Genomic DNA, 14,505 nt, shown 5'->3' with positions numbered 1-14,505 from the left:
AATATTAAAAAAACCTGAAGCAAAAAAAAATTATTACATCTAAAGCTCTTGTTTGGACATAACACGCTGATAAAATCATGCAAATTTCAAATAAAAGAACTCGAATAATTTGTAAATCGCCTTAAACTACACCGAGTACTGAGGCCGAAATTGTTTTCAACCGATCGTTTTTTTAATTTTCGACCAAATAATGACGTTTTCATTTTTCCATCGATTTTGGAAATTTTTATTCTCAACTGATTTAAGATTTTAATTTTCAACCAATTATAAGTAATATTAATTTCAACCTACTAGTCTGTGTTTTCTTTGCGCTTTTCAAGTTTTTTTTTAAAAACAACAACAAAAAAACCATTAACAATAAATCAATGTAAATTTTTATTTCACCTATGAAGGTTATAGACCTATTTGTATTATTTCTATTTACTGACTATAATCTTAGATCCTTTAAAATAAAAATAATTTGCTTAAGTTAATTATTCGTTTGGAAGTTGCAGTTTCTGGTATTTAACTGTATGAAACCGAAACTATAAGTCAATCTGATCACACGATCAGACAATTGAGCGAGAAAAACTTGATGCGGCAATTGTAAGATCGTAAAACCTCTAAATGTGAAATTTAAATAAATCTTATTTTTTTTTACCTAACTACTAAAATTTATTTAATTTAAAAATTTAGTAATAAGTGTACAAGCTAGAAATTGCTATTTTTTAATTGTTATAATTGATCCAAATCAATCATTAAGAACAATCTAAAAACTTCAGAATAAAATATCTATATTTTGGACAAAAGATCTGAAGATATCCTTAATATAAAAATTATTTTATCGTAATGTTCACTCGTAAGAAATCCATTTTATAATTCAAACTGGATCTCATTGTTTCGATACGAAGTAACTTTTAAATAAATGTCGCCTGAGTTTTGGAAATAAAAAATTGACAAAACGAATGCATTTATTCAGAATCAGATGTAGACCTACTGTACCTTCGGCGTTTTGAAACCGATGGCGGAGACCTTTTCCTTGGTGGTGGTGATCTAGAACTAGAGCCACTGGTTAATGATCCCCTGCGTCTTCTACCCACGGGTCCAGCCGGAGAACGGACTGTTCTTCTGGGACTTCTCGACCTTCGGGGAGGTGGACGGCGATTAAACCGGGGCGGCGAACGTCTGCGAATGTTCCGTTGTCTATCCATATCAGTACGATTACGGTTCCCACTAAGTGATGTTTCGGGCATTGCTAATACTTCTTTAGCAGTGACTTCTTGTCCATCAATCCAACCACCGTCCATGTGCTTGATTGCATCTTTAGCGTCATCAGTTTTATCAAATTCTACGTATGCATGGCCACGTGGCAAATAATTCTTTGTATCTAAAGGTAGATCTATCGATCTCACACGTCCATACACACTAAAAATTTCTAAAATGTGATCTTTGTTAACGTTTCGCGTCAAATTACTGACGCATAATTTAACTGGCTTGGGTGGAGTAGGCGTTCGCTTTCGTCTCCTTGGTGATGGGGAACGAGATCCTACACTTACAACTGATGCATTTCTTTTACGTATGGGTGACCTTCTTCGAAGAGGACTAGGAGACCTTCGCCTAACAGGACTTGGTGACCTACGACGGACAGGACTTGGTGACCGACGACGTGCAGGACTAGGAGATCTACGACGAACTGGACTTGGGGATCGCCTTCTAGGACTCATACGTTTGCGTGGCGATGGAGATCTTTTACGAAGGGAAGCTGAACGCCTATGAGGCACTCTTTTAGGAGAAATGCTTTCATCGCTACTATCTTTCCGATTTAAAACTCGTGGCGGTAATTTACGTTCTGCTGGAGGCTTTGGAGGTTCTGGAGACTTTTTCTCTAATACTTTTTGCAACTTTAACTTTTCTTTCTCTATTTCTTGTTCCTTAGGTTCTTCCGCTTTCTCATCATTATCAGAACTATCAGCATCACGAAGCTAAAAAAAGTAACAAAATAAGTAACAAAGGTGCCAAATAACTCTAAAAATTGGTCAAATTTATAAAACATATTTAACAAACAATTAACAAAGAAGTTTTAAAAACATAGAAATGCAGTGAATTCAGATTTTTGCTAAAATTAATAAAGTTAAGGATTAAGGATTATCTATTTATAATCGTAAATGAATTAAAGAAATGAAGGGGTCATAAACTTTATATAGGTAATATTCATACTTTTTGAATGCTAAAATTAGGGGTCAGGAGTACCAAAAAGGCTCCAGCTTTAAATCTTTATATTTTCTTAACCTCCGGTGTCCAGACGCTTCAAAAGTGTTGAGTGTCTTATGATCTAGCATGAAAAAAATGAGATTCCATGACTTGATACCTATTGTTTTATAGCACGGAGTCATGGAGTCCTTGCCGCCATTATATATAAGTACTCCTGGTTCAAAATTTGATTGTTCATCTGACCTTAACATTTTAATTTTTTTCCCTAAAAGTAGTCCATCAGCCTCTTTACATTTTTGAAGCTCTAGAATACCAAAAATCAGGAAATAATTTTATAACTTTCAAATCCGGAGTCCTGTTTAGTACTCCGCATCCTTGGTAAAAATATATTTTGATTATATTTCAAATATAACAATAAAGTAGATCCTAACTGAAGTAAAATGAACTTTTTTTCAAAAATTTGGCTCAACGAAATGATTACTGAAAGTACTTTTTGTTCTTATGCTGAAGCTGATGTGAATATTTGCAAAAATAATTTTTAATAAATATACATTTGAACTCATTCTCAGGCTGCAGGTAGCCACAACTTAAGCTGGCAATCAACAGAAACCAAAAAAGAAGCTTGGTAAATTGGTGAAGTTCCTTTGTGATTCTTAACCTTATTTTGATGACAAATGTTTTTAAAATGTAAAAATTCTTCTTTAAAATCAAAAGAAATAACTTTAAATTTAATAACCTAAAGTTGATTGCAACTATTGAAATAAATTGGTTTTATATCAGAAAAATAATCAATAACCATAAAAAATGATGTAATAAAATTTCACAACAACAATTTATTCAGCAAAGAACTAAAAATATAAGATGCAAAGAGATTATCCAGGTCATTTTGAAAATCTGGAAAAAATATTCCTAAAAAAATCTGGAAAGCATTTTAAAGAAAATTCCGGAATATCCGAAAATAAAATTGCATATTGTGTAACTAATAATATCTCATGCGCTTGAAAAGAAATTAATTATTTGAACGTGTGTACGAACATAGTATAAACAAATAATGTACATAATACAGACATTATTTGGACGCAAAAAATGTTTAAATATTTTAACTTTTTGTTGCAGTAGTCCAGTGGCGTAGTGCCGTGGATGTTACAATCATAAAATTTGAGGCGCTGCTGACGTTGCGGGTTCGCAGCTTTTTAGTGAACTTTTAAGAAATCAATGCGTACATAAATTGTTTTATAGAAATCAATGCGTATATAAGTAACTGTAACAGTTGTAGTCACAGTGGAGTGTACACACACTGTCTGACTTAAATAGGGATAGGCGCAGTGGAGTATACATACATCGACTGAAAGTTTGGGTTTTGGCAGGGAATTTTTATATAAAATAAAAGTATTTCAATACATATTTAAATAGGGTTTATTAATTAATTTAATTTATATAAAAAACTATAAATTAAATTAAACTAAATTTTTAGATAAAATAGTCATAATAATTCATAATAAATATACGCGTACAAATAAAAAAAAATAGATGTGCACGCGTAATAAAAATGCCTAATCTAACTAAATATAGCGTAGAGTAATTGACCTTTACTGTTTTAATTATTTGATAAGTTATTTTATTTTTTATTATTATTTTATATATATAATTATTTTATGAGTTTTATTTTTTATATATACAATTAAAAAATAAAAACTGAAAGAAAAATCCGGAAATATCTGGAAAAAAATAATCCGTGGTTGCACCACTAAGATGCATTCTTTAACTGCTGTTAAGATAATGTTTAAGAATTTTATCTCCCACGTCACTGCCCTCAGCTGTCACAGAAAAAAGATAACATAAGATCACCTGATTGTCATAAGCAATCAAAATGTAACATCTAATTTTCAAGACTAGAATATATAGTCATTTTAGACACTAAATATGAAGCAAGATTATGGAGAGCAACATCATGCCATACCTTATCGAAAGCTTTTGTTATGTCAAAAGCATTAGACTTTGCTTCTACCACCACTTCTACCTAAAGGTTCTCTCACAGTAGAATCTTTAGTTTAGAGAGTGAAGAGAGTTTTAGAGAACACTTTTGTAACAAAAATAAAGATCACAAGAAGAGCTTAAGTGATAACTTACACTCTTCTTGTGATCTTTATTTTTGTTACAACGGAAGTGAAAGAGTGATTAGATTTAAAATGTCTAAATGATAAAACAACATGAATAAACTGTTTCTCTGAGGATGACAGAAACAATGTTGTCATTAGATTCAAGAGGTAAATTGAAAGAAAAATTTTTTGTAGACAGTTTTGCCTTAATTCTTAATACCAAGATAAGACCCATGAATGAAAGATAAAACGTTAGAATTGTTATTGTTAAAAATTTTCTAAAATTCTTAAGAACTTTATTTCTAAGAGATTTACATCAATTTCTTTTTACATAAATTTCTTGCAATCATAAAATATCATTTGTTCTCCAGAAAGTTATTATTTTAAAGAAGATGAAAAAAAAATGATTAGTAGTTGCACAAGAAAAAACATGGCCAGGTTTAAGCTTGTCTTAACTGACAAAAATGAATAAAAACTTCAATGCTTGATTAAATCCAAGAGATTATTAGGATGTAAATTTAAATAAATTTTTGTTTCAGTTTAACAGAGAGACAAAAGACAGCCCAATTACCACAACAAAAAATTCTAAAAATGAATCTTTTTCAACTTTGTAAAACCTATCAGAGTAATATGTCCTATTATAACATCAGCATAGGTGTTCCAAATCTTCCATTATTTTTCTATCCTAAATCTTCTCATTAAGTTTTCTGTTCTTGATCTTCCATTTTTATCCCTTTTGTTATTCCCAATATGACACAATCTTAAAGACTTTATCCTGAAGTTTAAGATTGATTTAATAATGGATTTAATTTGTATCTGCCTTATATTCCTCCCAATGCAAGTTTTATGTTTGTACTGTCACCGATAACAGATATTTTTTTTAATGCACCAGAATTTATACTGAACTGAACCCAGGGTTCTCAAATTGATTTATCAGCTAAGTTGATCTACCTCTTTCTAAAAAATACATTTTTTGTTTCTATGGACACAACAAAAATAAATTTTCTGTTTTCTAAGCCATTTGTAAAATGATTTTTTGTGATGATTATAAAAGTTTTTTTGTAAAATGCAAGCTCATTTTACAAAAAACCTTTTTTGTCTCATACTTTCTTTACTTTTTTTGTCTCATACTTTTCTTTTCTTTTTTTGTCTCATACTTTATTTTAATTCTATAAATCAATATATTGATCAATTGTCTTAATTTAAACAAACTATTATACAATTGATGTAATTTACTGAGACAAAGTTGTCTGAATTTTGACCCAATAGTGAGAAAATTTGCAGTTTTAAATTTTTTTTTTAAAAAAAAAAAATTAATTTTGAGGCAAACAATGTGATTTTAGAACTGCAACAAAAATTACCTCAAAAAATGTCGCAAAAAACAAGAATGAAGAAAATAAAATTAAAAAAAAAGCTTTACCTTAAAAAGGTTTGTAATTTAGCCTTCAAATTTTATCAAAATTTTTTTTCCAATAAAGTTTAGAAACCCAAATTTTTTAATAATTTACAGTTTTAGGAAAAAAAGGTATAAAAAAAGGAAAAGGTTCTTTTGTTTACAATACTTTTTTTGTTTTATTTTATGTCAACCCATTAGTTGCTATTAAAAAAGACTAAAGTGAAATTAACTTTATTTGAAAACCTTTGAAAAATATTAATGCTAACCAAAATCTTTTAAACATAAAAAATATGCGTAATATAAGAGACAGTATAGATATTTAAACATGACAAAGTGCTTTGTTTGCTAATTTCTGGATTCTTCTTAAAAAAAGTAAACAAAAAAAAGTACTATGAAACTTATTATTTACAAGAAGAATCGAGAAATCAAAAATTAATTTATTATAATTCAACTCTATTGAAATATTTTTCCACTCAATTGAATTTTAAAATTCAGATATTTTTTTTTATATATGTTTTTCAAATAAATAACACTTTTTTAAATGCTTTTTTAACATGCATTATTCAATATCAATTAAAATCACTAGGTATAAAAATGAGTTATATATGGCCATAGCATACAGCTGTGACAAAATATATATGGCCATATTATAAAGTTGTGACAAAGTATATAATCATTTTACCCAAGACTAAACCCAAAGACTTGTATTTAAACTGTTTAATATATTTACATATTGTTTAATATACTTACATATTGTTTTATATACTTATGTTATGTTTAAAACTTATTTTTTTACATAAATACTCACTGCGCCTATCCCTGAATACTTATTTTATTATTAAATAAAAAAAGCATGTAATATTGATCATTTTATTAATAGCCTAAACTCAATAACAATAAGAAAATCATCTACTCACTGCTTGCTGCCTCTCTTTAAGTTTTTTTATTTCTTCAAGTTCTTTTTGTTTCTGTTTTTCCTAAATATATAAATATAAATATACATATAAACACACACACAAACATATATATACATATAAATATATATATGCGTGTGTGTGTATATATATATATGTGTGTATATACATATATATACATATATATACAGCGGGAGTAAATGAGTGCGAGAGCGGAGAAAAGCTCTTCTAAAACGAATATGTGGACGGCTCCTCTAAACAGCTTCTTACTTTTAGTTTTTGCACGAGCTACTAGTTTATTCATTAAAAAAAATTGTTTATTAAATACAAAAATTATCCTTGTTACAAGCATATGTTTGTATCATTAATGTTACAAGATATATACACAAGTCATTTATTGTACTGTGAAAAAATTCTTTAGATGAGCGTTGACTTTTCACACTAGCTGTCCATTTATTTATTAACATTACTTATTTGATAAAATTTTTTACAAAGAGCTATTAAAGTTTTTACTGCTTATGAAAAATGTTTTATATTTTCTTATTAAAATAAAATGCAGGCATTTTAAGAATTATTACAATAATTAAAATTTCTACATTAAAAGTAAGTTAATAGAAGTAATAATTATATAAAACATATAATTCAATACATATAAATCAAATTCAAAACATATAATTCAAAAATATATAAAATAAAAATTACTATGCAATAACTTAGAGTGTAATAATTTTATATTTACTTAATAGTCTAATATAATCAAAAACATTTGCATATAAATTAGCACTCTTTCGAAAAAAAAATTTTTTGTGTGTGCCTTTTAAAAACAACCATGCCTTTTAAAAAGCAGTGCAATTTATAATGCAATTATTATTATTTTTTTTTTTTTATAAAAATGGCTTTGTTTTTCATTTTATTATTTTAAAGTTTATTCCTAGTTTTAGTTTGGTTAGGTTTTGTTTTCAAACAACTTTTTAATAACTCTGTTCTGTTTTGCTTTCTTGCAGCTTCTTGTGACTAATTTTTTGTTTTTGTTGTTTTTCATTGATTGGTTCTGATTTGTTTTTGTCAAAACTTAACAAGAGTGTTCTGGGAAAAAATGTGCACTTTTTAAAATGGACATAGGAAGTGGGATCTAACTCAAAAGTGTAGCAAGAATTAGACTTGTTGCAAGAATAAAGTCTTGCAACAAGTCTTGTTACACTAATGCAATAGATCCTCTCCCCTACTTATATTTTAAAACATACATTTTCCCCTAGAAAACACTTATGTCATTTTGATCAAAACATATCAGAACCAAAGCAAGAGTTTTGTGTCTTGAATGATAAGAAAGTTTATCTAATACTGGTACTTGTTATATCTTTGAATAATCGAAAGTTTCTCATTCTTGAATCTTTCCATTTTTTACTTTTATTTTTTTAAGCTTAGAACAAGCCTGCAAGCAACCACTAATTAGAGTTGGAAGTTACTGGAAGAGAAAAGATGAAGATTGTAGAGCAAGATAACGATTGACGGACGATTTAAAAGATTGCAAATTATATGAATCAGGAAAGCATAACGAAGGAAGCGAATTCCAAAGAACTGATGTTCGAGGAAAAAAACTAGACGAATAAGAGTTTTTGAAGCACTTAAGGACAGTCAGAGAAAAAGGATGAGACGTAATTGAATGACAAGTAACACGAGAATGAATTTTAGTAGATGGCACAAGAGACGCTAGCTCTTTAGCTCAGTGTCCAATAAAGTATTTGTAGAAAAGAGAAGCAACAATACGACCAGGTGATAATGGTTGGAGGTTGGCTGCAAAAGCAGGTCCAACTATATTTACAATGCATTTGTGCACCTTGTCTAAACGAGAAAGGGCATCATTAGAAGATCCGCCCAAGATATGGCAACAGTATTCCATACAAGGCCGGATTTGAGATTTATGGAGATAAAGAATAGAATCCGGAGTAAGAAAGTGTTGAGCTCGATAAAGAGATGCAACCTTAGCAGATGCTAGTTTTGCAACGGATTTGATATATGGTTTCCAAGAAAGATAAAAAGAAAGTAAAAGTTAATCCTAGAAGATGAAGAGTAGATGACTCATCGAGTACATTACTGTTCATAAATATAGGAAGATTTAAATAATTGCGATAAGGATTGGCTGAAAAAATATTGAGTTTTATCTGAATTAAAGTTCACCAGAAACCGTGAGCCCCATGCTGTAGCAGAAATGCCCTCTCCAAGCAATCTGTGAGTTTTGGCTTCTTATCATAACAAGAATAAATGGTGCTATCATCAGCAAACAATGCCACCTTAGATATGAGAATATCTGGAAAAATTAATGTAAATTAAAGAGTATAGGGCCAAGGATGGAACCTTAAGGAACCCCTGAAGTTACAGAATAAGAAGAAGAGTGCTGTCGATCGAGGACAACTTTTATACTACGATTGGAAAGGAAGGATTCAATAATCTTAAAGATGTTACCAAATACACCGTAAGAAGAAAGCTTATGGAGAAGATAAGTATGCCAAGCTTTATCAAAAGCTTTAGAAATGTCAAGAGCGAAGACCTCTTCACCTTTATCTAATGCACAATAAAACACAAGAAGACTAATGGGAGGGTAGTTAGATGAATCAGATCGCTATCCAGAATTTTTAAAAATAGAGATAAAAGATACCGCTTTCCAGCAGGCTGGAAAACAAGACTCATGATAAGCACTTGTTGAATAATTTTGAAAGAATAGATGACGGCACCGGAGAACACTTTTGCAAGACTATAACAGGTATGTGGTCTGGGCCACAAGCTGTAGAAGAGTCTAAGCAGGAAATCAATTTAGATACAGAAGCTGGAGTGATACAAATGTCAAGCAATTGATCAAAAAACAGCTAAATCGGGTAGAACACAACTAGTGGAATCAAGAGATTATATTGATGAAAATTTCTTAGCAAACAATTCAGCTTTGTCTTTAGGTGGGGTGACTAGGATCAGAAACAAGAAATTAGTCGAGTAGAGAAGGTAAATGATTCGGGTTGTCTGGAAAGCGAGTTGGAAAGTTGACTATTTGAGTTAGGGTTTGAGAAAGGCAAAAGTTGTGGGTTTTAACACATGCAGAGTCACTGACACTAGAGCCAAGCCATTCTGTGGGATGAGCATTAAAATCACCAACAACAACGATATTGGCTTATAAATAAAGAGAGAGGGCTTGGTCAATTTGATCAGAATTAACATCAAAAAGAGTGCAGTCTTGAGATGAAGGAGAGCAATATAGAACAAAGAAAAAGGCGATAGAGCGAAGTGGTGCTAAACGAAAGCACATAAAAAAATAGTCTGTGGATTCAAACCTAGTTTCCCAATAAATAGGTGAATTCTTACAAATGTAAATGCCCAGGCCAAGCATATGACTATTGGAGTCTTTACGAATTAAAGGAAGATAACCATCAACACTAAGATCCCAAGATGAGACAGCTGAACTCAAATTGATCTCACAAAGAGCAATAGGTCTGGTGAACTTTGCAAGAGATAAGATTCAACAAAAGAAAAGTTACTTCGAAGACCACGAATATTAGTGAATGATAGGTTTAGAGAACTTGGTGATGATGATGGTTTTTTGTGTTTTACAGATTTCCGGAACATTATTCATTTTTAAATTTGTTAAAGAACTTGACTTAAAGCATAGATAATACTCAGTACACTGTTTAATAGCCCAAGCAATTGCCTTATTACTATTAATAAACCCTAAGCCTTGAAACAATGTATTAAAAATACATCTGCGCCAGCCTAATAGATAAAGAAGAAATATGAGACTGGTCAATAGATAGAATCTGTTTACCCCTTGAGTTTTTGCCTAGGAGGCCTTTTACAAGACAGTAGCTGAATGCATTTAACATCTGCCCAAGATGAGTATTTTTATCAAGACACCAGCTCTAGCCTTTACTCAACCAAGAGCCCCAAAGCAGGGGGTATTTTAAATCGGAGTTGGCTTCTCAAGCCTTTGCCTAAAAAAGCGTATCCTACAAGGCAGCACAACATGAGGGTTATGAGGTTTTACAAATAATGTGTACAAAGTTTAAAATGATTTTATACTTGAACAATTTTTTGTATTATACAAAACATTAGAATAATTTATTATTTATGAGGAAGGAATAACTATTTTCAAGAGATTGTTTTAAAAGATCTTGAAATTAATTTTAACCATTCACAATTATAACTAAGTTGAGAAACTAGCTGAGAGCTATAAATAATTACACTAAAGTCAGTATGTAACAATCACACTAAAAACTAAATTTTATTTATATATATAAATATATAATTCTAATTGCCAAAGAATATAAATCATATAAATAACAATTATTGTTACAACCAAGCCATAAGATATGCATAATGGTGGTTTTGACAGAAAATAAGATGAACAATTCAGGATTGACTTCAATTATGTCACTGCGTTCTAATAATGTTTATTTAAATGCTAGTGTAACTATGTCGTGCAAGTAGGGGAAGAAAGTGTGTAGTCTTTGGGGAGATAAGTTGAAATATTGGATAAGTTGAGATTGTGCTTCGCTTAGTGCCTAGCAAAATTTTCATTAATAATTCACAAAGAATATTCTCATAGAAATATTTAAATGTTTTGAGTTCAGTAACAAAAATAAAAGACAAAGTTTTCTGTTGTTATGTAAATCTGTTCTTAAGGATTTTTGTTGATAATAATGTCTAAAAAGCCAATGCTATTCAAATGATTTATTATTCAAATGAATTATTCAAGTGAAATTAAGATTACGTTAAAAGAGCATCTTTTGTTGGTTTGTTTTTAATATCTTATTTTTGCTTATAATATTTACTATAATAATTGAAAAGAATATTTAACTGTAAAACAACTTACAATTTTTTCTTTTTCTTCTTGTTCTTTCAAAGCCTTTTCTTTTTCTGCCTTTTCTTTAGCTTCCTTTTCTTTTTGCTTTTGAATCTCTTTTTGTTTTTGTTCTGATTCAATAGGCTTTGGAACAACAGGTTTAGCGATTGGTTTGCTGTTAGGTTTAACTTTTTTGTCAACTTTTTTTGCAGATTTCCCTGAATAAAATAATTGGCAAATGAAAAAACGAAACAAAAAATCTTGGTTTAAAACTTCTTTTAAAAAAAATATGCGGAGAAAAAATCTCAATAAAAGAAGATATTTAATAACGAAGAATATGTGAAACAGAAATGCACTAAACTCTGTGATTAATTCATTTTGCTATACTTACAAGCTATCTAGATAATCTTAAAAAGTCCTAATCACAAAATTACAAAAAAATATCAACCAATAAAGATTTATAAAAAATGTTGTATAACAAAAGTGTCAAAAACAAGTACAGAATAATATTTTTTTTTTTTTCTGATTTTATTTTAATTGTTTTGTTTAAAATTTAACTAAATAGTTCAATTTTGGAGTTTAAATGGAACACTCAATTTGTCATTTTATTTTAAGGGTTTAACAAATTGACAAACGTGACCTTTAGCATAAAATTTACAAAAAAAAAAAAAAAAAAAAAAAAAAATTAAAAAAAAGTTCTTTTATAGCAACACGCTTTTAATTTTTTAAACCTTTTTTCCTCTTCCTCTCCCCCTCTCCCTCCCTCCCTCCCTCCCTCCCTCCCTCCCTCCCTCCCTCCCTCCCTCCCTCCCTCTCTCTCTCTCTCTCTCTCTCTCTCTCTATATATATATATATATATATATATATATATATATATATATATATATATATACACACACACACACACTAAGGTGGTTCTAAAAACTATTTTTTTGAAAATGACTGCTGACACCCACTGAATATGTTGTATATAATAAAAAAATGCTGAATTTAAAATTTTTTTTAATAAAAAATATTTTAAGGGGTTGCTAACTACCCTTGAACATTAAATAATCCTAACATTACTTAAAAAAACGTTTTTCAAAAGTATGTCATGTTGGGTCTCAAATGAAGCAAAATTATATAAAAATTTCAAAAATTTTATAATTAAACTTTTATTTTAGATTTTAGTGAACAGAAAATTTTTAGTGAACAGAAAACATTTTTTAACTAAAAACAAAAAATAGAGAATTTAACAAGATTTTTTCATTATAATTTTTTTTTATCATATTATGTTTTTTTTAAATGAATATTATTTTTGAAATTTTATATAATTTTGCTTCATTTGAGACCCAACATGATATACTTTTTTTAAAATAATATTTGGGGCCTATTAATATGTTCGAGAGTCGGTAGCAACTCCTTAAAATATTTTTTATTCAAAAATTTTTTAAATCAGGCAATTCTTTTATTATATACAACATATTCAGGGGTGCAGTCAATTTCAAAAAAAGTTGTTATATATATATATATATATATATATATATATATATATATATATATATATATATATATATATATATATATATATATATATATGTATATATATATATATATATATATATATATATATATATATATATATATATATATATATATATATATATATATATATATATATAGATATATATATAGATATATATATAGATATAGATATTAGGGTGCATCTAACACCCCCATACTTACAAAAATTGATCATAAAATGTTTTTTTTAATTTTTTTCTTAAAAAATAATTTTTATGCAATAAAAATTAAAATAATAATTTTCGTATAAAATTTTAATTAGTTTTAAAATTTTTATAAAATTTTGCTTCTTTTGAGATCCAACATAACATACATTTGAAAAACTTTTTTTCTGTTTAGGGTCTAGTTGCAAGTTTCAGACTTAAGATGGCCCCCCTAAATCTCATTTAATTTTGAAAAAATTTATTAGAAATGCTTGTAAGAACCAATAGAAAGTTTTAAGAACAGAGACAGATTAATTTTTGTATGGGGCATTTAATGCACCCTAATATATATATATATATATAAAAATCTCTGTTTACCCAGCGCTTTCGCGTTAAAGTCTTTTGCGCTTGCCCACACGCCCGCAAAAACTTTGGCGAGCACATAAAGCACTTGCCAAAAAATTAAAAGCGTGTTGCTTTAAATTGCAAAAAACATTTTTGTTCATTTGTTCAACTTTTATAAAAAATGCTTTTTTATTTACCATTTTTTTTTTTTTTTTAATTATCTTATTATTATATTATAATATAATATATATATATATTATAATATAATATAAAATATTCAAAGCATTCTTTTCGATATTTTTCTTTCAATTTAAATAGCAGAAAAGAATGAATTTTTTAAATCGCGCAGGCTAACTTAAAAATGACCATTCTGTCAGCGCTTTTTCATGTGCTGGCATCAAATTTCCAACGGAGAAGACTGATATAAATATATAAAAATTATTTTAGCGTATTCTACAAATAAAATGCTCAATGTTCTTAAAGAACAGAGCAATAATAAATTAGTTTTAATAAATAAAATTAATAAATTTAATTAATAAATAAAATGAATAAATTAATTTTACTAATTCATCCAAAAATATATATATTTAAATATTATATATATGTATACATATATATAAATAAATATATTCATATATGTATATATATAAATATATATACATATATAAATATATACATATATAAATATATACATATATAAATATATACATATACATAAATATATAGATCTATAGTTTGTTGTCTTTGGGAAGAGCGGAAGGAAAAAAGTGATTCTTACGCCAACACATACGTCACTTTTAATTACTTTTGACTTTCGTCCAACATTTGCGTGTTGGACGAAAGTAAAAACCATTAATTTAATTACAAATAAATCGTTTTTTTAAAAAACCACAAAAACGCAAATTTAATTGACCAGAATGTTTTAAAAACATTCTGAATGTATTTAACAATATAAACAATGTTTTTATTTTTATTTTTTTTAATAAAATGTTTTTATTTTTAATTTTTTTAATAAAATGTTTTTATTTTT

General features: G+C 28.4%; 1 protein-coding gene across 2 annotated transcripts in view; it reads right to left on the bottom strand.

Annotated features, from left to right (window-relative positions):
• Window positions 1–756: 756 nt before the first annotated feature.
• Window positions 757–14,505, bottom strand: part of LOC100214307 (RNA-binding protein with serine-rich domain 1-A) — a 40,682-nt gene continuing 26,933 nt past the window's right edge. For both annotated transcript variants that reach the window (XM_065802310.1, XM_065802311.1), the window contains exons 4-6: window positions 11,455–11,642; window positions 6,603–6,662; window positions 757–1,961 (exon numbers count right to left, since the gene is read on the bottom strand). In XM_065802310.1, the coding sequence (XP_065658382.1) occupies window positions 951–1,961; window positions 6,603–6,662; window positions 11,455–11,642 (1,259 nt within the window). In that variant the 3' untranslated portion in view covers window positions 757–950. The remainder of the gene's footprint in view (window positions 1,962–6,602; window positions 6,663–11,454; window positions 11,643–14,505) is intronic.

Source organism: Hydra vulgaris, chromosome 08 (assembly GCF_038396675.1).
Source record: "Hydra vulgaris chromosome 08, alternate assembly HydraT2T_AEP".
Classification (NCBI taxonomy): domain Eukaryota; kingdom Metazoa; phylum Cnidaria; class Hydrozoa; order Anthoathecata; family Hydridae; genus Hydra; species Hydra vulgaris.
The sequence above is the reverse complement of the archived record's forward strand: the minus strand, read 5'-3'. Positions and strand labels throughout refer to the sequence as shown.